The sequence below is a fragment of the Phocoena sinus genome, chromosome 1 (genome assembly GCF_008692025.1).
Source record: "Phocoena sinus isolate mPhoSin1 chromosome 1, mPhoSin1.pri, whole genome shotgun sequence".
Taxonomy (NCBI): Eukaryota; Metazoa; Chordata; class Mammalia; order Artiodactyla; family Phocoenidae; genus Phocoena; species Phocoena sinus.
In genome coordinates this window covers 57,064,122-57,087,422 of record NC_045763.1, presented here as the reverse complement: position 1 = coordinate 57,087,422, position 23,301 = coordinate 57,064,122, and the positions used below count along the sequence as shown (strand labels likewise).

Genomic DNA, 23,301 nt, shown 5'->3' with positions numbered 1-23,301 from the left:
CTGTATGTATGTACCACAATTTATCAATTCACCTATTAAAGCGTATCTTTATTGCTTCCAGCTTTTGGTGATTTTTTAAAAATTTGTTATAAATATGTTCGTGCGGGTTTCTGTGACAATGTAAGTTTTTAAATCAGTTAATATCTAGGAGCGTGAGAGCTCTTGCTCTACATTCTTGCCAGCAATTGTTTTTTGGTGTTTTCTTTTTGGATTTTGGCCATTCTAATAACTGTGTCATGGCATCTCATTGTTTGAATTGACAATTCTCTAATGGCAAATGATGTTGTACATCTTTTCAAATGCTTGTTTGCCATATGTATATTTTCTTTGATTTGTTGTCTCTTCAGATCATATGCCCATTTTCTAATGAGGTTATTTGTATTCTTACTGTTGAATTTTTTATGTTTCTTGTATATTTTGGATACAAGTTTATTATCAGATATGTGTTTTGCAAATCTTTTCTCCCAATCTGTGGCTTGTCTTTTCATTCTTTTAACAGTGCCTTTCACAGAGCAGAAATTTTTAATTTTAATGAAGTCCAACATATCATTATTTTTTCTTTCATAGACCATGGGGTGTTTTTTTTTGGTGTTTTATCAAAAACTCATGGCCAAATCCAAGGTCATCTAGGTTTTCTCTATGTTATCATCTAGGAGTTGTGCAGTTTTGCATTTTACATTCAGGTCTATGATCATTTTGAGTTAATTTTGGTGAAATATGTAAGGCTTCTGTCTAGATTATTATTAATTTTTTGATATGAATGGCTATTTTTTCCAACACAATTTGTTAAAAGATTATGTCTTCTCAACTGAAATGCCTTTACTCCTTTATCAGAGATCGGTTGACTGTATTTTATCGGTCTACTTCTGAACTCTATATTCTGTTCCATTCATCTATGCCACTGTTCTTTTGCCAATATAAAGCTATCTTGATTACTGTAGCTTTATATTAAGTCAAAATCAGGTAGTGTGACTCTTCCATCTTTTTTCTTCTTCAGTATTTATTGTGTTGGCTATTCCAGATCTTCTGTCTTTTATACAAAGTTTAGGATCAGTTTTTCAATATCTACAAAATAGCTTGCTGGAATTTTGACTGGAATTGCATTGAATCTATAGATCAAGTTAGGAAGAATTACACCCTAACAATTTTGAATCTTTTAATCCATGACCATCATATATCTATTTATTTAGAATTCCTTTGTTTTTTTATCAGAATTTCATAGTTTTCTGAATACATATCCTGTACATATTTTTAATTTATATCTAAATGTTCCTCTTTTTGTTTTCATGAAGTTATAAATAATATTATTATAATATTTATTTCAAATTCTAATTGTTCATTTCTAATGTATAGGGAAGTAATGAATTTTATATATTAACCTTGTAATCTGCAACCTTGCTCTACTCATTTATTAGTTTCAGAGGTTTTATTTGCCAATTCTTTGGGATTTTCTGCATACACATTCATGTCATCTGCAGAGAGAAACTTTTATTTCTTCCTTTCCAAATCGTATGTCTTTTATTTCCTTTCCTTTGCTTATTGCACTAGCTAGGACTTCCAGTGTAATGCTGAAGAGGATTGGGCAGACAGAACACCCTTACTTTGGTCCCAATCTTAAACGAAAGCATCTAGCTTCTGACCATTAAGTATGTTAGCTATAGGTTTTTTTGTAGAGGTCTTCAAGTTGAGGCAATTCTCCTTTATTTTTAGTTTGCTGAGAGTTTTTACCATGAATGGGTGCTGAATATTGCCAAATTCTTTCTCTGCATCAACTGATAAGATTATATGACTGTTCTTCATCTATTGGTGTGGTAGATTGCATTGACTGACCTTAAAATGTTGAACCTGGAATAAACCCCACTTGGCCATAGGGTATAATTTTTTTTACATATTGTTGAAGTTTATTTGCTAAATTTTTTGAGGACTTTTGTATCTATTATGTTCATGAGAGATATTGCAGTTTTCCCTTCTTATAATGTCTTTGTCTGGTTTGGGTGTTAGGGCAACACTGGCCTCATAGAATGAGTTGGGAAGTGTTCCATCTACTTCAGTTTTCTGGAACAGATTGTGGAGAAATGGTATCATTCCTGTTTTAAGTGTTTGGTAAAATTTGTAAGAAAACCATCTAGGCCTAGAGCTTTCTTTTTCTTGGTAGGTTAATAATTTTCTATTCAATGTCTTTAATAGATACAGACCTTTCATGTTATCTATTTCCCCTCTGTGAGTTTTGGTACTTTTGAGTCTTTCAAGGAATTAGTCCATTTCATCTAAATTTTCAAATATGTGGGTATAGAGTTGTTCACAGTAGTCCTTTATTATTCTTTTCATCTCCAGGGAATCAATAGTGATGTTCTCTAATTTCTTAAAGTGGTAATTTATGTCTTTTCTTCTTTTTCTTGGTAAGCCTGGCCAGAGGTTTATCAGTGTATTGATCTTTTCAAAGAACCATCTTTTGGTTCCACTGACTTTCTCTACTGTTTTCCTGTTTTCAATTGCACTGATTTTTGCTCTAATTTAATTATTGATTTTCTTCTGCTTGCTTAAGTCTTAAATTACTCCTTTCTTTATGGTTTTCTAAGATAGAAGAAGTACTGATTTAGTTTTTTGTTCTTGTCAAATATATCTCTATATATAGACAGAAATCGATATATAGACATATATATAGGTATAGATATAAATTTCCCTCTAAGCACTGCTTTTGCTGCATCCCATAAATAACAGTAAATTTTAATTTTATTTTCACTTAGTTCAAAATATTTTTAATTTTCTCTTGAGATTTCTCTTTGGCCCCTTTGGTCTGTTATTTACAGTTGGGTTTTTAATCTCTGAATAGTTGGGACTTTCCAGTTATCTTTCTGTTACTGATTTCTTATTTAATTCCACTGTGGTCTGAGAACATACTTTATATGATTTTTACTCTTTTAAATTTGTTAAGATGTGTGTGATAGATGTATCTTGGTGAGCATTCAATGCAAGCTTGAGAAGAATGTATACTCTGTTGTTGTTGGATGAAGTATTCTAAAAAACTTCAATTAAATCAAGTTGATTGATAGTGTTGTTCACATCAAATGTATCTGTAATGATTTCTCCCTGTTTGGTCTGTCAATTTTCTGCAGTGTTGAAGTCTACAAGTATAATAGTGGATTTGTCTATTTCTCCTTACTCTTGCTATATTTAAAGAAATTTTTAAAAGCTTGAAAACATCTGCAATGTGGTAGGCAACCTCTAAATTTGTCCCCAATGATGCCCACCTCCTCATATTCAGGCCCTTGCACAGTTCCTCCCCTTGGGTGTAGGCTAGATCTAATGAACGGAATTTGTAAAAGTGATGGGATGTCGCTAAAAAGATTTTGACTTCTCTCTTGCTCACCTTCTACTGGTCCATCTTTCTCTATCAAAAACTCTTGCTCCATAAAAAGCAAACTGTCATGCTATGAGTAGCACAATGGAGAGGCCCATATAGCAAAAAACTGATGTTTCCAGTCATCAGTCAGTAAGGAGGTGAACCTGTCAAAAACCGTGTGAGTGAGCTTGGAAGCAGATCCCTCCCACCCAGTCAACCATTGAAATGATTGTAACACTGGCTAATAACTTGACTTTGGCCTTGTGAGGGACCCAGTCAGAGGCACCCAGCTAGGCCACAACGAGATTCCTGACCCACAGAAAATATAAGATAACAAATGTTTGTTACTTTAAGCCATTAAATTTGGGGATTATTCATTATACAGCAATAGATAACTAACACATGTAGGGAAAAGAAAACTACATAAAATTACCTCACATATTTAAAAACTAAATAAATACAAACTTTAAAAACAGAAAATACAATAATCAAAATTGAAATACTCAATATAATAGATTTAACAGCAAATTTAACATAGTTGAAAAGAGAATTAGCAAACCAGAAGGCAGACCAAAAGCAATTACCAGAATACAGCCCAGAAAGACAAAATTTTTAATTACATATATATGAAAGACATGAAAAGAAATGGAAGATAAAGAAGTAGATTCAAAATACATTTAATCATAAATCCAATAGCAGAGGAGCAAAAGACTGGCAGAGAAAATATCTGAAGAGATAATAACAAAGAATATTCCAGATCTGATGAGAAAGATACCAATTGACATATTTGAGAAGTCCAGTAAATCTCATATAGGATAAATAAAAGGAAATCCACCCTTAGTTACATCAAAGATGGAATTCAGAAATCAAGAGCCCACCCCGCCAAAAAAATGCAGATTATTTACACAGAAAAACAATTAGACTTACAGCCATTTTCCCAACAACAGTAATGGAAGCCAAAAGGCAAGGGGTAAAGTATTGAAATAAAGAAACTGCTACATAATGAAAAAGAAAACACTTTCAAGAATGAGAGCAAAATAAGGACACTTTCAGAGAAACAAACCAAAAATAAGAATAAATTCTAAAGGACTTACTTCAAGCAAAAAGGCAAGTGATCCCAGACAGAAAGCTAGTGTATTTGGGGGTTAAAATATATAGATAATTAAAAACTGTAAACAGGGAAGGGCTAGAAGGGGTTAAAGAGTTAAAAGGTCCTCATGGAGGAAAGTTAAAATTATAGATTAACTGTAGACATTCAAGGCTGAGTATTGGCTTATTTTCCTAACTTGGTTGTGGTGACATTGCTTTGATAAATTTGGTAGAGCAATAAACTGCTTTAATTATTCAAAAAGTGAAGACCACCAGAGGCTTGGCATTGGCCACATCCCAAGTATGACCCCAGACTAAAGGTGAAAAGAGGGGGGGAAAAGTTGGGGAATGTCAGGAAGAATGTATTTTTCCCACTTTTTGATGTGTCTTCCAAGTGTCAGGGATGCCACCAGCTTAAGATTCATAACCTCCTTCTGCCTTTTTACTCAGTCTTCCCTGAAAAGAAGGAGTAATTTAATCTGCACTGGTCTTTCCAGAAGGAGAAAGTAGACATGCACAACTCAGTCCTTCCTTCCTACTGTCTCACCAGGGCATGATTCTACAACTCCACCATTTCAAATTTCATATGTGTAGAGGAGATTCTCCCTCTGAGGACGAGGGCTGCCTGCACAGGCCCAGCACCTCCTATTACTGGGTGGTAAGTCTGTATGATTACGGTGTACAGCGTTAGCAGGCTGCTTGCCCACAGACACAGAGTACATATTCCAATAGTAACTTTATCAGTAATGAGGATAACATCTTATTTTCATATCTGACTTCTTCTTTCATCATATTTCCAAGATGGTTCCAATAACTCAAGTGGTGAAGTTCCTCCAGAACCCCCAATAATAGAAAATGCATAATTCTGGCTATTCAGTTCAGGTATAACAATAAAAAAACAATAATAACAATAACATCAAAATAACCACTAAGTGCTACATATATTACATTTTCTTTCTCACACAACTCTGAAAAGCTGTATCATCTCCACTGTTTATTCATTTGAGTTTCTGTAGGATAAAGAAACTCATCCAAAGGTAGCAAGATTGAAGTCCACCCAACTGGACTCAGGTCCTCACTCTTTCTTTCTCCATAGTAAATCAAATCATTGTCCTTCCATTCCAGGCCTTTTGCCTGCAGTGATGGCCACCTCCCTTCACCAATGTACCCTCCCCAAACAAGGGCTAAATTTATATCAATGTTTTTCTATTTAACTTTATATACCTTGGGCAGTAACTTTCATTTGTTCTCATTCAAATTCCTTCACTGGCTTTAAATACTTGATCTGTAGCACATATTCCCAGACTTTTGACATATTTAGAACACCAACCAGGAACTCAAGGTCAGTTTCACCCAGTTACAACTGTCAAAGCAATTATCAGAGCAGGAGTCATATCCTAGAGATTTTTACTAGTCTAGAATAGGAGTCATCAAACTGACTGGCAGGCAAAATCTAGCTTGCTGCCTGTTTATGTAAGAAAAGTTTCATGGGAGCTGAGCTACACATTCATTTATGTACTGTCTACGGCCATGTTCACACTACAATGGCAGTGTTGAATAGTGGCAACAGAGACTATAAAGCCCACAAAGCCAAAAATATTTACTAACTGGCAGAAAAAGCTTATTGACCCCTTGTCTAGACCTGGAGATTGATTCCACATTCTCCATGTTCTAAGCAGTGAGTATAATTCTTTCTCACACATGATTGTAGGCTGTACCCCTTACCTCTAGGACCTTTCATCAAGTTGATGGCAATGATGGTATCTGGAACCCTACTTCCTCACTTCTAATCAAATGATTTTTCAATTAAATTCCTCTGCCAGCAATTCCACCAGTATTCATCAATATTGCAAAGGAATTATTTTTAAGGGATGTATTGATATGCTTTTAGTTGCTTATACTTAAAAATAAATTTGGAGTCAATGACTGAATACTCTCACACTTTAAAAACTATCCAGGTAACTGAAAAAAAATGGACATATTATGAAGGAATTACTAATATGTGGTGTTGGCTGACTGCATGACAAACTGGATAATGGCTAAATCTTCCATTTCACTCAGCATGAGGCTAGTGATACTTGAAACATGGTTTCTAATTTTCAAAAGGCTTTAATGGATAATGATCAAGAGAAGAGAAACTAATGTTTGTTGATTGCCTAACATGTGCTTTTTACTAAACTAGGTATTTTGGAGGTATTACCGTATTTAATCCTTACAATAGCCTATGAGGTGAGTACAATTACTCTCTTTGTACAGATGAATATATTCAATTTAGAAAGGTAGACAAGTGTGCCCCACATGTCAGAGTCTAGATTCGATACTTCTAAGGAAGGAACAATTCTGCAACTCCCAAAGGGTCTTTGAGTAAAATGAACTCCAGCATCGCAAGGTACTCTAACATTGCAAGGTACATTTTATCTGGAGTGTTATTCTAACAGATAAAACACCAACGACCAACAAAACTGGACTCCTGCTGTGCCAGTCATCACCTTTTTAGCTGTTGGTTTGTAAGGAATTTGCTTCTGGGGAAGCGTCTGGAATAGTAATAAGGGCAATCAGAGAGCTCAAGAAAGCACGTATTTACCAACTGGTATGGAAGCATTTCAATATTGTAACAACTGGTAATACTGCACCAGTGCCAACCTGCTGAAAAATAACTCTGTGGAAATCTTCTGAACTCCAAATCTGCCATCATGCAGAAGCAAACCAAGACTAAACACATAAGTTATGTGACTGAGTAAGCAATGCAGAAGCAATATGCCCATTTTAGTGCTCAATGATTGGCTATGACTATTCTAATGTTAATTCAGCTGAGGAGCAGATGTTAGTCAGTGCTTTTCAAATGTTTAACCCATTCCCCCTACGACATGTTCACATGCTTCTCTATCACATACAGAATGATGAACCATTTCAGGTGAATAACTGTGATAGCTGAAGTCTCAGTGATCTAATTCTTAGTGTATTTGATAACCACCAACTAAAAGATTTCCTGCATCATTCAGTGAGCACATAATGGACTACTCCTCAGCACTGTACAGCACACCATAAAAACGACACATTTTAAGGATTTACTGTGATAATATTGCACAGTGATTTAATATGTTTAGTTTTTCTCCTTAACAAGTGAGTTAAATGAAAAGTGATTTTTAAAGCACCATATTATTATAATTTAAAATTACATAAAAAATAGAGAAAATATTTTTCTTTTTAATAAGCCTCCATGTTATGTAAGCAGACTATTCTTGGAAAATATTTGGAAATTATGTAGAGCAAAAAGAAAAACCAGAGAAAGTGCTAAAAACTAAATATGTGATTAAAAACACATATTTGAAGAAATATCATGGCACAATTTTAACCACAGTTATAAATTATACGTATTCAATTAACGTTTCAACACTAGATTAAAATAGCCTGTTTCACAAACATAGACTCTGCAAAACAGTCCAAGCATCTCTCATAGTACAATCTTCATTCCTTTTTTGCTTTATAATGAAGTGTTTTATTTTCTAGATAACCACAAACTGAAATTAGTAAAGTGGGATTATAATAAAAAGAAGCTAAGAATAATTATATTTTGAGTACAATAAGAATATCTCCTGTCATTCATCTATATAATATATATGTTTTACTTCCTTTAGGCACTCATATAATTTTGCTTTTCTAAATTAAAACATCATATTGACATACACTAATAGTTTTTTTTTTAAAAAAAAAGATCATAGGCAGTAATTTTGCTTTCCTTGTCATTAATAAAAATGCATCGCATTCCTTCCTCAGTAGGCCCCTTCCAATCTTAAGAGGTAGGAGATACCTCCACTCCTCATTTTGCTACCCAAAGGGAAACAAATTCTCAAAATGTCAAAAGCCTTAGTTACTCCACAGATAACTAACATTTTAATAACAAGAAATTGTACTGGGAGTAACTGGAAAATAAAACTTAGAACTGACATTTAAGTTGGGGGCTACTCACCACTCCTGGCTCACAGTTGTAATAGCAATGCTTGGAAGTGTCACCAAAGGAAGCGTGGTCGGTCTGGAAATGCCATCTCCCTCAGGGGTCCTTGCCCTTCCGCTCTGTCTTTGGGACAGTGGTGGCAACTGCAAGTTTCCTGAGCAACACCTTCTCCCTCTCCAGAGGTCGATCCCAAGTGTGTTACTAGAAGAACTGTAGGATTTACTCAAGTTGCATTCAAAATAATCTTTAACATTCTAGAGGAACCACAGGGAAAGAAAAAAGAGAAAAAGAAAATGAAATTCAAATGTTTAAAATGATGCACGATGGAGTAAAATAAGAAGCTAAATGATCAAGCTGTCACTCATAAAGTCCTGATTCATTATCTCACAATCAGAATTGAACACTGACGTCAAAAGCTTAAGAGAAAACACGTAGGCACAAGGGGCTAATTCTCAAATTTTAAACACATTAGTTGCATAGTCTTGGTGATCTTCAGGACTGCTGATAATATTTTCCAGTTAGAAGCATGTGGATTGCAGGGCTTTTTATCTTCTTTCTCTTTTTTTAAATTATTCTTTTTTTCTTTCTCTTTTTTAACTTGCTAAAATGAAAGCTTTTCATAGAAAATATATTTTGGACATCAGGATTATCATTCTGCAACACGGGAACAAACTGTACTAGCTAAATTATAACATTTCTTGTTCAATGTTTTAAAGTCAATACATTTTCTATCTCAGGCCAGCAAGATACTCATAATTGTGGGTAACCGGGTAACTGACTTTTCCTATTCTTATAAAAGGTCTCCTCAGAGTTGAGGGGATTTGGGGGTGGGTTTTTTTTTTTCTGGTCAAACATATAAGAGCTTAGAAAAAGAAGAATATACTTTATCTGGTCCTGAATTGAACTGCCATGTGTTCAATATATGCCCTAATGCTGACATGAATGAATACTTGTGAGAAGATAGAGGCATTGTATTATAACCAATAATAAGAGTTATTCATTCTTCCTATATCTCTTGGTGACTCTGGTTCCTGGTACTGTGGGGAGTGGAAGCCCCAAAAGAACCTCTGCCTGCATCACCATTCATACCGGCTTAAAGACAAGAAATGTTACAGCAATGCAAGTAGCCACTGATAGCAACTTGGAGTTTAAAAGTTGTAACTGTCACTCTCCAGTCGTATCTTAGGCAATAATGGAAGTCCTAACACCAGGCCAAGGTCTCTCACCTGGAAGTCATTCTGTAGCCCTAAAAAGACAGGTACTTCCTACTAGCCCTTCAGAATAGACTTAGGAGAGCCTGGGACTAGACTGCCTTAGGTTTAAACAAACTAAAGTTCTCCGCCCACCACTCCTCCACCCATCCCTATACTAGTTCATACAAGGATAATTAACTCAAGTTTAAGGGTCTAGCTGGGTTCATTCAACAAATATTTTCTGCACACCTATTAAAGTCTTGCTCTGTGCTACTTAAGAAAGGATACAACAGCAAAAAGAGACAGAACCTGGATTCTAGTGATTATGCTTATCTCATCCATGCAAAACCACATTTTCATGATGAAAATCTGGGCATGAATAGGCCTGACAATTTTCAGGGGCCCCACTCTCTCCACCTGTAAATGGGATATCATCATATTTTTTGTGCTTGACTTATGGTTTTGGAATACCACTTATTTAAAATTCAGTAGAACCACAATTCAGTAACAGGAAGGAGACAAAACAATTTACAATTTTCCAGAGTTTGAAATATTCTGGAATGTGGCCAGTGTTTTACTGTTTAGTAACTGGTTATATTAAATCTACTGTAGGCCTAGCACTTATATGTGTGTGCGTGTGTGTGTGTGTGGAAGGAAGTCTTAGGAGAGACAAAGTCTTCCTAAAGAGATTCAAGAACAAACCAAAAGTCAGAACTTTTATAACTCAGTTTGTTCCAAATATTCATGTAAAGAAAGCACTGATTATCTGGAAAGCAAAGCAGTGTTTCTTGTATGGGTGGTAAAGCATATACTTTACCACCCATACAAGAAACACCGTACCAAAGAACAGAAAGGAGGATGTCACTTAGTTAAACCACCAACCACAACAGTCTTATAATAAAGTTATTGGATATTTTTTCCTCTTTTAGAAATGGAAATATTACCAGCCAGGTTTAATTGCAGTGAATAAACTAAATGGGTATTTATTTGGTACTTGTTATTTGAAAAGTAACAAAGTCACACCTATCACAAAATATATCCCATACTGACTTGCCAACAAGCTTGAATTTACAGATTTGTAGCCATTCTTTGAAGAATTTGTTTCAAAAGACCTCAGTTAATGTGCAAATGCATTGCCACAAAAGAGCTTAATGGAATAGCTTTTTAGAAATTAAGTTAAATACTAAAAACAGTAACATTGTTATCCAAACACATTAACCTAAGTTGAGTTATTCATAATTACCTCAAACTTTCTAATTCATACTCATAATTACTGCCCCAAATTTGCTAACATCCTCAAAGGCAAAATCTAATTCAGTCAATTCTAAACTACTGAATTGGTGATCTTGGACTTATTTTCCTATTTTAATCAGCATGATACTGGCCAACTACACCACACATCAGATCAAAGATGTGGGGGGAAAAAACATTAATTTGAATGTTACTTTTGGAAATCACACTGTTCCCTTTGCCAGAAACTCTCTTCCCCCAGGTCTTCACAGGGCTCACTCCCTCAATGCTTATATGTCCTCACTGTCCATATTTCCTCTCTTCATGTTATCCTTCTATGAACACCTATTGTCACCGTCCAACCATTTTTTGCCCCCTGACCAGCTTCATTTTTCTCCACAGCTCTTATCATAGCTGGGATTATTTTATAATCTATTGATTGATGTACGCCCTCCCCCCTAGAATATAAACTACAAAGGGACAAGGACTCCAATCCCTAGAACCTAACCGGTGTGGAGTGTATAATAGGTGCTAAATTAATATTAGGTGAATATTTAAATCACTGAGTAACTGTTTGTTGAGCTGAAATAATGAGAATATAATAAAATATCCTTGACTTAAGGGTGAACCTTTCTTCAGAGTGTGGTATGAAAAAATATAATACCTGCCAATTTGCTTTTGTTGTAAGGGAAGAGATACTGTGTGTAACATTTGATATGATCTTCTGTACTATACTGGAAAGGTTGAGGTGCATGGTGAAAAGTTTTAGGTTATGATTGTCCACCAGAAATAAAGTATAAGTCACAAATGGGAGCCAAATGTATAATTTTAAATATTCTAGTAGTCACATTAAAAAAGTAAAAAAAAAGGAAACAGGTGAAATTACTTTTAATAGTATATTTTACTTAGCTTAGTATATCCAAAATATTGTCATTTCAACATGTAATCATATCAAAATTATTAATAACATATTTTATATTCTTTTCTATTTGTACTATTATGTAACCAAAATCCAAGATGTATTTCACATTTACAGCACCTCCCCATTCGTACTAGTGCTTAACAGTCACGTGTGGCTAGTGGCTACCATGTCGGACAGTGCAAATCTAGGTAATAATACTAACCCCACCAGTCTAGGTGGGGTTAGTATTCTTCAAATGTGCTTTTCTTTTTTGTACATTCTTCTATGCAACCTTCCCTGTCTTTTGATTGTGGTAACCATTACCTTAGAGAGGATTAGGATTATTACTGCAATGATAGAATGAAAAGGAAAAAAATCATTGATCATCCTTTATAGACAGGATGCATTGCTTAGTTTTATTCTTCCAAAGAAATAGAATCTGGAGCACACAGTATACAAATAGTATTATGGGACAACCCCAAGCTTTTTTTTTTTAAAGAGAAACAGAATTTCCAAATTCCAGAAGTTTCCCCTTAGATATCCTAACCAGAGCATGAAGGTCTGAACACAGCTTTTTACCACTGGTACTGAGGACTTAGAATATGACTTAAGGGCAGTTCCCTTGTAGTCAAGGAGCAGGGAAGGGGGAAAGAAGAAAAGGAAATATGGCACAGGCGATGAGACTAGATCACTAACCAAGTGTCTCAACACAAAAGAGTAGAAAAGGCAATGGCAAAGGAGTGCGCTTTGGTGGGTGAGAGCCTCATGGCACAACTAAGTCTCACTCTGCATTTGCGGGTCCTAGAAGTTCTTACAAACCCAGATAGGGACAGAGAAGGAAACTGAGAATTAGCCTCAGCTTGCTCTTCAAGGGGTTTTCCGCAGCATAAGGTAAAGGGACCAGAGGTTCATGGGGTGAGCAGCCCAAAGGTAAGGGCTGCACAGAAAGCAAAGCTGAGTCTTTTAAACAATCAGAGCTCCACTGAAAGGTTAGGTGAAGAGCCCAGGCAGCAGGGGAGAAGGTCAAATTTACAGCGAGCTGAGAAGGTCCCCTGCTCAGGCTGAGAGCACTCATCACCTTTTATACCTACCATGTGCCTAAGCACACTGGATCAAGGGCAGAGACTGACAACCAAATATCTGGGGAAATGAGCTATTCCTCAATAGGACAACAGTAAGAACCAGTGGAAATACAAGACAAGGACAATACCACACACCTGTGACTACAATGTCAATTAATGTTGTTTTCCCACTTGCCTACATGGAAGGGAAGGAGTAAGAACTTGGAGAAATACTCATAAACTGGGCATTTACTCAAAAGATACCAGTTTACATTATTAATTACCAAGTTCAAGTTCCTCCCAGCCCCTCCCCCATCTGTGAAATAGAAGTTTAACAAGATGAGCTATTACAGACAGCAAGGAAAATGACTTATTTTTCCTTCCTCCCTCCCTTCCTTCCTTCTGCACATCTGATTAGTGGCATATAATTTTTGGCTCAATGTCCTGAGTAAACACTGGACAATTAAAAACACACTAATGGGGGACTGGTCAATTGAAAGCAAAAAAGATAATATCAGCTGACCAAGAGGCAAAGCTATTAAAAATGATGAGTCTACAGACTTCTTCAAATAACCCAGAGCAGAGCTTCTCAAATATAATGTACATAGGTAGTCAGCCTGGGACTTACGTATATTAAAAATGTACTTGGTACATAGTAGGTCCTCAAAAATATTTGTACAATGAGTAAATCAAGAATATAATTAAATGTTAAAATCCTTAGGTTTCAAGGAAAGCTTTGGGAAGGAAATGCGGTTTCTTTTAGCCTTAAATAATAAGTAGAATTTGTTTAGTGAAGATAATGGAAATTTACATATGTACATTATGTACATATGTAATCACCTTGGGAATAATTCTGAACTTTAGGTCTGAGGGATGGTTCTGAAATTCTGCATTTCTAATAAATACATAGGTGACGCTAGTGCTGCTGGTCTGAGGCCCACACTTGAGCCAAGTCCTAGAGGATGGGTTTCAAACAGCTGTCAAAGACCCCACCATAGGAGATGACTCAAGGATCAGCTGAACTTGGATAAAAGTGTGCAAGAAAAGTCATCAAGAAATGCAAACAGGGGCTTCCCTGGTGGCGCAGTGGTTGAGAGTCCCGCCTGCCGATGCAGGGGACACGGGTTCGTGCCCCAGTCCGGGAAGATCCCACATGCCGTGGAGCAGCTGGGCCCATGAGCCATGGCCACTGAGCCTGCGTGTCCGGAGCCTGTGCTCCGCAACGGGAGAGGCCACAACAGTGAGAGGCCTGCTTAGCGGAAAAAAAAAAAAGAAATGCAAACAGGGTGAAAAGAAAAATTTCCACAGATTGGTGGTTTTGTAAATGAAAATCACAAAGCTCAAACTGAGCCCATCTCCAAGCTGCAGAGAGGGCAGTGTGCCTGCTGCCTAGCATGCAGAGTGTTGGGTCCAAGGGCTGGCAATGTCCAGGTCACAGAAGCACCTAGAGGCAGTGGTACTATTAGACAACCTTGCCTGCCCTTGGAACAGAATTATGGGAGTGACTTCTTTATTGAGCAAAGAGTGGGTGGAATCGGCAACTCTGATGTTTGGAACTTACATCGTCGGCCGTCACCGTCATCACACTCCTGCTTTTCTTCATTATAAAAGGGGAACAGCAGCCCCTTTTAGGGTGTCTGTTATTCAGTGCAGCTTTGCTGACAATTTTTAAGACCTGCAGGGGAAAACAAGACACACACAAAAAAAGAACAGCTCGGTATCCTTAAATACAAATAAGTAGCTTAGTCGTATTCTCCACACTAATATTTGAATGTACACAATGCACGTGTATAAGTAAATATCACAATTTACCAAGCCAATTAAATCTACCATGTGAGGAAAGAGGTTCACAAAATGCAAAAAATCCAAGACATCAGTGCAAAGATATTTGAGAGGAGAGAAAAAGAATAGAGGATAACAATTAGGCTCCCAAATAATCAATGATCCTTAAGAATACAGAATAATATGTATTAGTGAAAGGCTTTAAACTTACAAAGTACTTTCCCATATATATTTCATTTGATCCCCATAACAATCTGTGAGATTATTTTCATCTATTTTTTCTAATGAGAGAACAGAGGATCAGAAAAATAATTGGCCAAGGTAACAGAGCTAAAACATGGCAGATTTAGAATTTAATGAATATGATCCATTGATACTCTTGTCAAAGAAAACAGGAAAAGAAAGAAAACCAATACAAAAATATGCATGACAAAAAAAAAATCTTAATTTCAATGGTACCATCAGTTTAAACCTCTTACACATATAAGTACATAGGCAAGTATTCATCACAGAGAATTTTAGCAACCAATAGTTAGAAAGAGCTAGTATTCCCTGGTTTAAATCACACAAACTTGGCCATTCTGAAGCAGAGACACTGCAGTTCATGACATTTGTTTTGTGTAGATCACTGGAAGCCACTACAGCAACAAAGAACCTCAAAAACGTTACCAAAATTTAAGGATGCACCCCACTTGTACCAGCTCCAGAGGAAAAAGAGTCACTGGTTTATGAACACTCAGGGTATTAAAACAGGCCCAAGTTTAAAGTTCAGACATACAGTAGTCTAAAAGAGAATATGAAGAATTCTGAGTTTGCAGAATTGAACTGGAAAAGGTACAGTACAGAAACCATTGAATCCAAGAAGCGTTGGTCCACATGGCGGGATTCTCAAGATCTTAACATCAAAAATGGCCTGCATCGATGCTGAGCTCAAGAAGGCTCCTATGTTTTCTCACTCTGTACATTTAAATTCTTAATACATGCCTGATTTGAAAAGTCTGCTTCTCGAACATGAAGATATATATAGATTAAGAGCGTGATGGAATTGTAGCTATGTGACTAGGAATACTAAGTAGTGCATTGTCCCATCACCCAGGAAACCAGGGTTGAATTTCTAACACATAATTTGATGACATTATGCAGGAGTTGGCAGTGAAACTGACAGAGTGGATAAGAGAGTGGGGGGAGGGAGAAACTTTGCCTTTATAAGTCTTCTAGGGAGAGAACCCCACAGGCCTTTCAGGTGTTCAGTTCAATATGCCAAGGAAAAGAATTTCCTCAGCATACACAAGGAATGATTACAATTACTGAACTCCTCTACACACTGACCAAAGAAGAATAGGCAGAATTTTAGAGCTTTTTACTCAAAGGCTGCTTGAAACTTAACAAAAGTCGACAAATAACAGGCATTTATCTGTTATGTTCAGTCTTGAGTGACCTCTCTAAGGCCAAACCTGAAAAAAAATGTTTATACTCCTAAGCAAAGAAAAAGCAAGATTAAAAGATGTAAGTTTCAAATGCAGGATATAGGATTAGATATCCCCAATCAGAATATTCTGTAAAAATATGAGCATAGAAAATTACTAAAGAAGCTGTGTAAAATTAAAACCGTGAACATTATATAAGAGTTATTGGAGGTTTTTTCTTTCTTTTTCATATTTTCCAAATGTTTGTGATGTATTCTTTTCTGAGCCAAGAAAATGATCCATTTTGCTTGGCAGGAAATGCACTTAAAAATAGGATAAAACAACACAACTGGAGTAAAAATCTCTAGGCTGTCTTCAGCAGGGAGAAACAAGGATCAAGTTTCCCCAGCAGAAATGAAGAGTAAGACCTTAGCTATAGCTTCTTAGACGTGAACAAGGCATTCTAGGATCCAGATGAAGCTCAATGCAAACCCAGCCCTCAAGAATTTTAGGTCTAGTCTGGCAGAGAAGACTTACATATATTAAATGTGCACTTGGTACAGAGTAGGTTCTCAAATATGTTTGTAAAATGAGTGAATCAAAGAATATAATTAAATGTTAAATGCTTAGGTTTCAGGGAAGACTTTGGGAAGGGAATGACGTTTCTTTTTAGCCTTAAATAATAAGTAGAATTTGTTTAGTGGAGATAATAGAAAAGTATATGGTGTGCAAAAATATGGGAAAGAATTTAATGTACTAAGGGTGTGACACATGCAGGAAGATGCCATGCTAAGGAAATTTATGGCAGGCAGAAAGACATGTTCCAGGGTAACATCAGTAGATTTGGGGCATGCAACAGTATTTTTGTGAGGTCTTAGCCATGAAAATAAACATGCTTTAAAACACTTTGAGTGTGAGAGATGACTGGATAAATTCATGTGCCTCCAAGTGGGAGCATGTCCTGGCTAGGAAAAAGCAAGATCTCAAGTTACAAGGAAGTTGTCCAAATGTTCTACATTTAAAATATATTACTTTGGTGGCGCAGTGGTTGAGAGTCCGCCTGCCGATGCAGAGGACACGGGTTCGTGCCCCGGTCCAGGAAGATTCCACATGCCGCTGAGCGGCTAGGCCCGTGAGCCATGGCCGCTGAGCCTGCACGTCCGGAGCCTGTGCCCCGCAACGGGAGAGGCCACAACAGTGAGAGGCCCACGTGCCGCCAAAAAAAATTAAAATAAAATAAAATGTATTACTTTTACATTCAGAAATAAAACACAGCATCCATTATATATTGGGTTGGCCAAAACGTTCGTTCGGGTTTTCCATAAGATGGTATGAAAACCCGAACGAACTTTTTGGCCAAACCGATAAAACCAAATAAAAGAGAGGAGAGATTGTTTTCTAGATAGTTTATGTTTGCCCCTCAAGATCCACTCCAACACCTTCTCCATCCTGGCTGTGCCCTAGGAGGCTGGTCCTCACAGACTGAGTCCACGGGCTCTCTAGCCCTCTGGCTCCTGGGAAGTGCAGCAGGAAGACAGGAGGAAAGAAAGGTTCCTCTCTGTTGGCTAGAGTGTAATAGTGGCAAAAGCCCTCTACTCTAGATCACAGCTCCTGCAGTCACCCCTCTCTAAGGAGATAGGTTTCCCTGGGTTCCATTAACTACTGTCTCCACTTGACCCTTCAGACATAAGGCTGGTAGCAACTTTCCACCGTTGCTAGCCTCATGGTGCTGCATCATGCCTTTGTGGTTATCCTCAACCCTGTCCACACCTTTTGTAAATAGTACCTACATTAAATTCTCTTTCACTCCCTGTGCGAGTGCAAGCTGTTTCCTGCTGGGACCCTGACTGATAAGAGATTTGCTCCAAAAACTTTACAAAGCCAGAGGGCAATTTTAAAATATCTTCCCTCAGTGCCTCGTACAGCGACTGACACAAAGCAGGGTCTCAATAAATAACTGTTAGAGAATGAATAAGTAAAATCTAGTTGGAGTTCTAGAATGGTTTTATGGCTTTTAGAAAAGAAGGTCAGCAGGCATTATCTCACGTTGCTTTTGTGAGGCAGAAATAGTTTTATGTCATCACTCATGGGTGGCAATGGTGATTCTGTTTGGGAGTTCAGAGAAATGTTATAACATGTTTAATATTACATTGTTATATTATTGTATTATACTATTGTTATATAATAGTATACAATATAATTTAACATTATAATATATTGTGTTATAATATTATGAAATAGAAGAATAGAGATTATATATGCCATGTTCTTGCTGATTGCTAGTGTCAGTTGCCTTTCGTTTAGGCTAACATGGATGGAAAAATTATCTGGTACCAGTTTATAATATACATATAAGAGTTCAATTATGTTTCATTAGAGCAGCCAACCAAATAAAGTGGGCACAATTATCACAACAGGTGAGGGAATCAAGTCTCGGAACAGTAATAAAATACGCACAAAGTCACACACTCTGCTGGTTCAGACTAGAACTTTATTTCTAAGGCCAAGTCTCTTAACCAATCACTATGCAGCTGATTGGGTCTTATTCACATCTTTTCAAGGTAGAAGTGAACGAAGTGATTTTATTTATTTTTCTGATACTGGAATACAAATTAAGTTGATCGGTTTTCTGGAATCATGCTCCTAATCATGTAAGGACAAAAAGCAGTAATTTTTAAAAGATACTGACGTTTTAAGCACCTCAAATTTAAGGCAAATGTAAACAAGAGAAGAAGTCAGGCTCTCTTAATTTGAGATTATTCTTCCATTAGCAAAATTTGCTTCTCAATATGTAGAATGCCATTTGGTTCATTAAAACAAAGTGTTTCTAAGAATTTCAAAGTTATGAGTAAGTATGATGACTATAAATTCCATTCCTGGCATATATGAATAGTTTTCCTGTGGTTTTATCTTTCACCACTTAAAAGATGCTTTTAAACTTATGTTAATCTTTCACAACATTCTGTTATTTTCTAAGACTACAGTATTCTTCATATAATTATGTATTTCCCTCTTTCTCCACAGAGATATAAAAGCTAAAATGAGGAAAAAGACCCTGACTGACTGCTATAGCTATAGTGTAAATTTCTCCTTTGGCAGGTTTCAGTTATCAGTACTAGTAATCCCTGATTGACAGAAAGTTCAATGAATAATGATAATCATTCTAAAATCCTACATTATGGATATAAACCATGATGAAATGACCAAACCCTGAAGAGATGAAAAAAAATAAGGGTAATACTTTGAGTTTTTAAGAAAGTTGTTTTTCCAGTTTAAAGATTGCCCTTTATTCTGAGATGATGTTCAAAAAAGTTTCATTTTGTTTTTTGTATAACTGATTTATTGAACATTCTGCACATGTTTTAAGTTTTCTCTAATAACTGTTTTCCATCTGCAATGTTAAAATCTCTTTCCTCTTCCTTAACAGCAGCTCAAATTGAGTCCATAACTTATAACTGCTTAAATCCCCTCTCCTTTCCTTTTCTCTGCTCAGTGGCCAGGATCTGTGGGGCCACTTGGTGGCCGGTGTGTAGACTTGGAATGGCCAGAAGGAATAGTCTACTCTTTTATCCCTCCTCCCTCCTCTTTTCTTTAGGTTCTAGCTGTTTCCACACTGCAGCAGAGTGGAAGAGTTAATGAAAGGAAAGTCTTCGTACGTAACTGGGCATTTAATTGCAGTCCTCTGTTAAGTGCCATTGCTTCTCTGACAAAAAGAGACTGTATATTGATGCCCTCTCTAAGGCAGGTGTCCAAATGCTGGCTCTCTTCTTAGGGGTAAGTAGGAGCTTTCACTGGGGAAAAAAAAATAACTTTCTCATCTCCTCAGCTCCCATCCCCACTGGTACACATTGAAACTCTTTTTGGTAAGGTTCCCTTGAGCAAGTCTATTCTTCTGATTAAAGGAATGACAAGATGGCTCAATCCACAATGTCCTTATCCAGAATAAGCTCAAGCATCCTTGTTACCCCAAATGGCAAAGGTTAAGCTTCTTTGCTGCCATCTTTTCTCTCTGCCCTGCTATCTCTCTCCATTTCCCCTTTCCCTTGCTCAAGGGGACATAAAGAACCAATCAGAAATTCTTCTGCATAAATGATCAATGGAGAAATGAGACACTGTGTCAGTTGTTTTATCATTGTCTTTCAGACCAAAGCCAACCATTCAGTTACTCTGCTCTGTGACACTGGGGTTGAGACACTGCAAACCGTATTTCACAAATTCTCTTCCCAGCTGGCTTCCTTTAGGTGCTGACAACAGGAATCGTGAGGAGGAAAGTGGAAGAAGAGAGTTGGAGAGAATGGACTCTCTTCCTTTTATCAGGAGCATAAACAACACTGGCCCTCCCTCCAGGCAGACCCAGAAGCAGCCATAAAATACCCCATCAGATGTCTGCTCACTAGCTTTGAAGTGAGCAGAGCCACCCCTTGGTGGTTCCAGCTCCTAAGGTGGTGACCCCTCCTTTCCACTGCTAGACTCTCACAGTACTACCTTCCCTTTCTCCCTCAGCACTAGGAGTGGTAGCTGCTTCACTAATCTCTGTGTTACCTGGCTGGCCTGTTTTCACTTTCATTATTCATATTTATGTAATCAATTTATTATATTACATCCCTTTTGTTTCCCTAAAGTACATAGAATCTAACCTTCTTTTTATTGACGGCACCCCAATCTCTAGAAGTGGTTCTTCATCTTCAGTAGGCCAACAATTCACCTCCCCAACACCTCTTCACATACCATCCTACCCCCACCCAGAGTCAGTTTATATGAGGACTGGAAGGTTGCTGGGGTGATGACTGGTGTCAGAACCCACCTGGCTCCCTCTCAGAGGGAGCTGCCCGAGCACTTTTATATACAGCTCTCCTTGGAGAATGTGGGATATTTGGATGGCTCTTGTCCTCTGTTTAGGGTTACAGTCCCAATTTTTTTAAACAGGGAAAGTCCTACTCATCATTCTTTCAGATATGAAAATGTCCATTTTTGAGATGATGATGATAATGTAATGTGGCATGAGCATTTCTTTCTTCTGTTTCTTAATGGCCTCAATTGAGAAAATTAGACATCGGCAATTTCTATGTCATTCCTCTAGTTCTCTGGAAATTTCACTGATTCATAAAGTACAAATGTCTAAGAACCTCTTTACTAGACCGGTGGATATTAACCTTTTAAAATAAATAGCATAAAGTCTAGTTCAAGAAGATAAGGGTTTTCTGTTTTGGGCTAGGATCTAATGTAGTATGACTGGAAGGAAGAAATGCTGGCCAAAGAGGAGTGCGACGTGTTATCCGCATTCACAGCCCCACAGCTGCCTAGCAGAGCTATCAACCTCGCTCTGGGTCTTGTAAAAGGGCTGTGGTATAATTATCCACAAACTTTATGAATCTAATGAAATTCCAGGAAACTAGCATAAGTAAACACAAACCATAAAACCAACTCTCTAGACTCAGCAAATGGATAAACATGTCCAGAAGTCAATACAGAAAATATAAAGTCCTCCCTGGAGTTTATATCTACTGGTCTCATCACACTTTCAGAAACTCAGGGCTACTGTGCCCAGTTAGAGCTGATTTTGGATTTGACTGTTGGGGAGATAAAAGGAGAGACAAATGTGCTTCCTCCCAAAAACTCTAGTAATGGGATGCAAATAATGGAGAGCAAAAAACAAGTGATAAAAAAAAAAGTGTATGTAATACAAAAAGACATGTTTTATGTAAAATTTCTTAAGACTATAAGCACCCAACATTTAGATATGGCATTTCTGGGAGAGAAAAATGTTTGTTTAATTAGGCAATAAGCATCAAGGGCTTTTGAGATAAGAATTGAGAAGTATTAAAAATTAATATGAACTTAAACCATTAGCTTAGCCTGAGAGAATTATAAGTAACAAAGAAATAATGGCATTCTTTTAATAGTTGTCAGACTGCAAAGTAGCTAAGCTAAATTCTGCTCTGAGTAAAACATGTCTCCTAAACAACCACTTAAAACCAATTTCTACTATAAAATGTGTTCCTTATAACTTACTAATAGAACACAAACTTGAAATCAATACACATGTTGACAAGAAAGAAATAATTCTTACTGTACAATTTGTTTGGATGAATGTCAATTCCTGACAACAACAGAACAGAGAGAAAGTGACAAACTATTCCCATGTTTCTACTTGTATAAATACTGTAACGCCTCAATGGGTTTATTAATGAGTTTCTCTCCAATAAAAACAGTCTAAATGGAAAATTTTTAAGTGTTGAATTATTTTTCCTACTCTAAAAAAAGTAACTGGTACACTGATTAATTTTTTATAGTTTAAAGTGCCATAAGACATTATATAAACTGCTTTGTTTTTTCAGCCTCTTAACTAAGAGGGAAAGAACAAAGAAGCCCTATGTTCAAATGACATATTCAAGCCGTATATTCAGATCAATGAACAATTTGATATTGTAAGCTCTCTCAACATCTGAGGGCTTCCATCTCAGAGTTATCATTGTACCAAAGTGATGATGTGATCAGGAAGATTTAGGAAGCATGAGGAATTTTTACTACCTCCTGAAGTGAACCATAGAAGGTCTACAAACAAATGTAAAGGGCCAGTATGGATGAAGGATCTTCAGTTCCCTTAAGTATTTGTGGGGTATGTGCTCAGGCTCAAATTGAAATATTTTAATTCTACCTTCATAGCTACTTAGTAACTTTCACAAACCTATTACAGCTGTTCTAAGACCCCAATTAATGTTACCAAATTTCAATGATAGTATAACAAATTAAATTGCATCTATGATCCAAAATTCCCATTTCCACCCAAAATAAATAATGACACTTCTTTTCCTTCAGTTTCCCAAGAGCAGCAACAAAATCCATTGAGAACCCAGTGTGTGACAGAGACTTGCTAGATGCTGTGAGTAATACAAGATGAATATGACATAATCCTCAACCTTAAAATGTCCACTGTCTAGTCTTCAGAGAGATGAATCAACAGTTTTTCATTCTGCAATACTTATGCCTCCTTGGCACGCATCAGGCTCACAGAGCAGAGTGATAAGTGCTGTGACAGGAATAACAATGGGTTCATTAGGTGAACAAATTAGTGAAGGCCACCTCTATGGGTAAAAATCATCAAGGAAAGCTTCACAGAAGAGGTTCCAGTCCTTTTACAGGTACTGTAACTAAGGGACAAAGAAAGAAGCCCTCTGCTCCCCCTCTATCTATTCTCCAGAATGATCTTTTGAAAATGCAAAGTTCCTTATATACTTCCCTGCTGTACATCCCTCATGGCTTCCTGTTACATTTAGGATAAGCCAAAACCCTTCATGTGACATACCAGTCCCTACAGATTCGGTCCCAGCTTGCCTTTTC

At 36.9% G+C, this 23,301-nt stretch overlaps 1 protein-coding gene across 1 annotated transcript in view; it reads right to left on the bottom strand.

Moving 5' to 3' along the window:
• Nucleotides 1–23,301, bottom strand: part of PDE4B (phosphodiesterase 4B) — a 614,195-nt gene that overhangs the window by 482,326 nt on the left and 108,568 nt on the right. The window contains exons 2-3 of the mRNA XM_032626205.1: nucleotides 14,334–14,447; nucleotides 8,403–8,641 (exon numbers count right to left, since the gene is read on the bottom strand). Coding sequence (XP_032482096.1) covers nucleotides 8,403–8,641; nucleotides 14,334–14,375 — 281 coding nt within the window. The 5' untranslated portion in view covers nucleotides 14,376–14,447. The remainder of the gene's footprint in view (nucleotides 1–8,402; nucleotides 8,642–14,333; nucleotides 14,448–23,301) is intronic.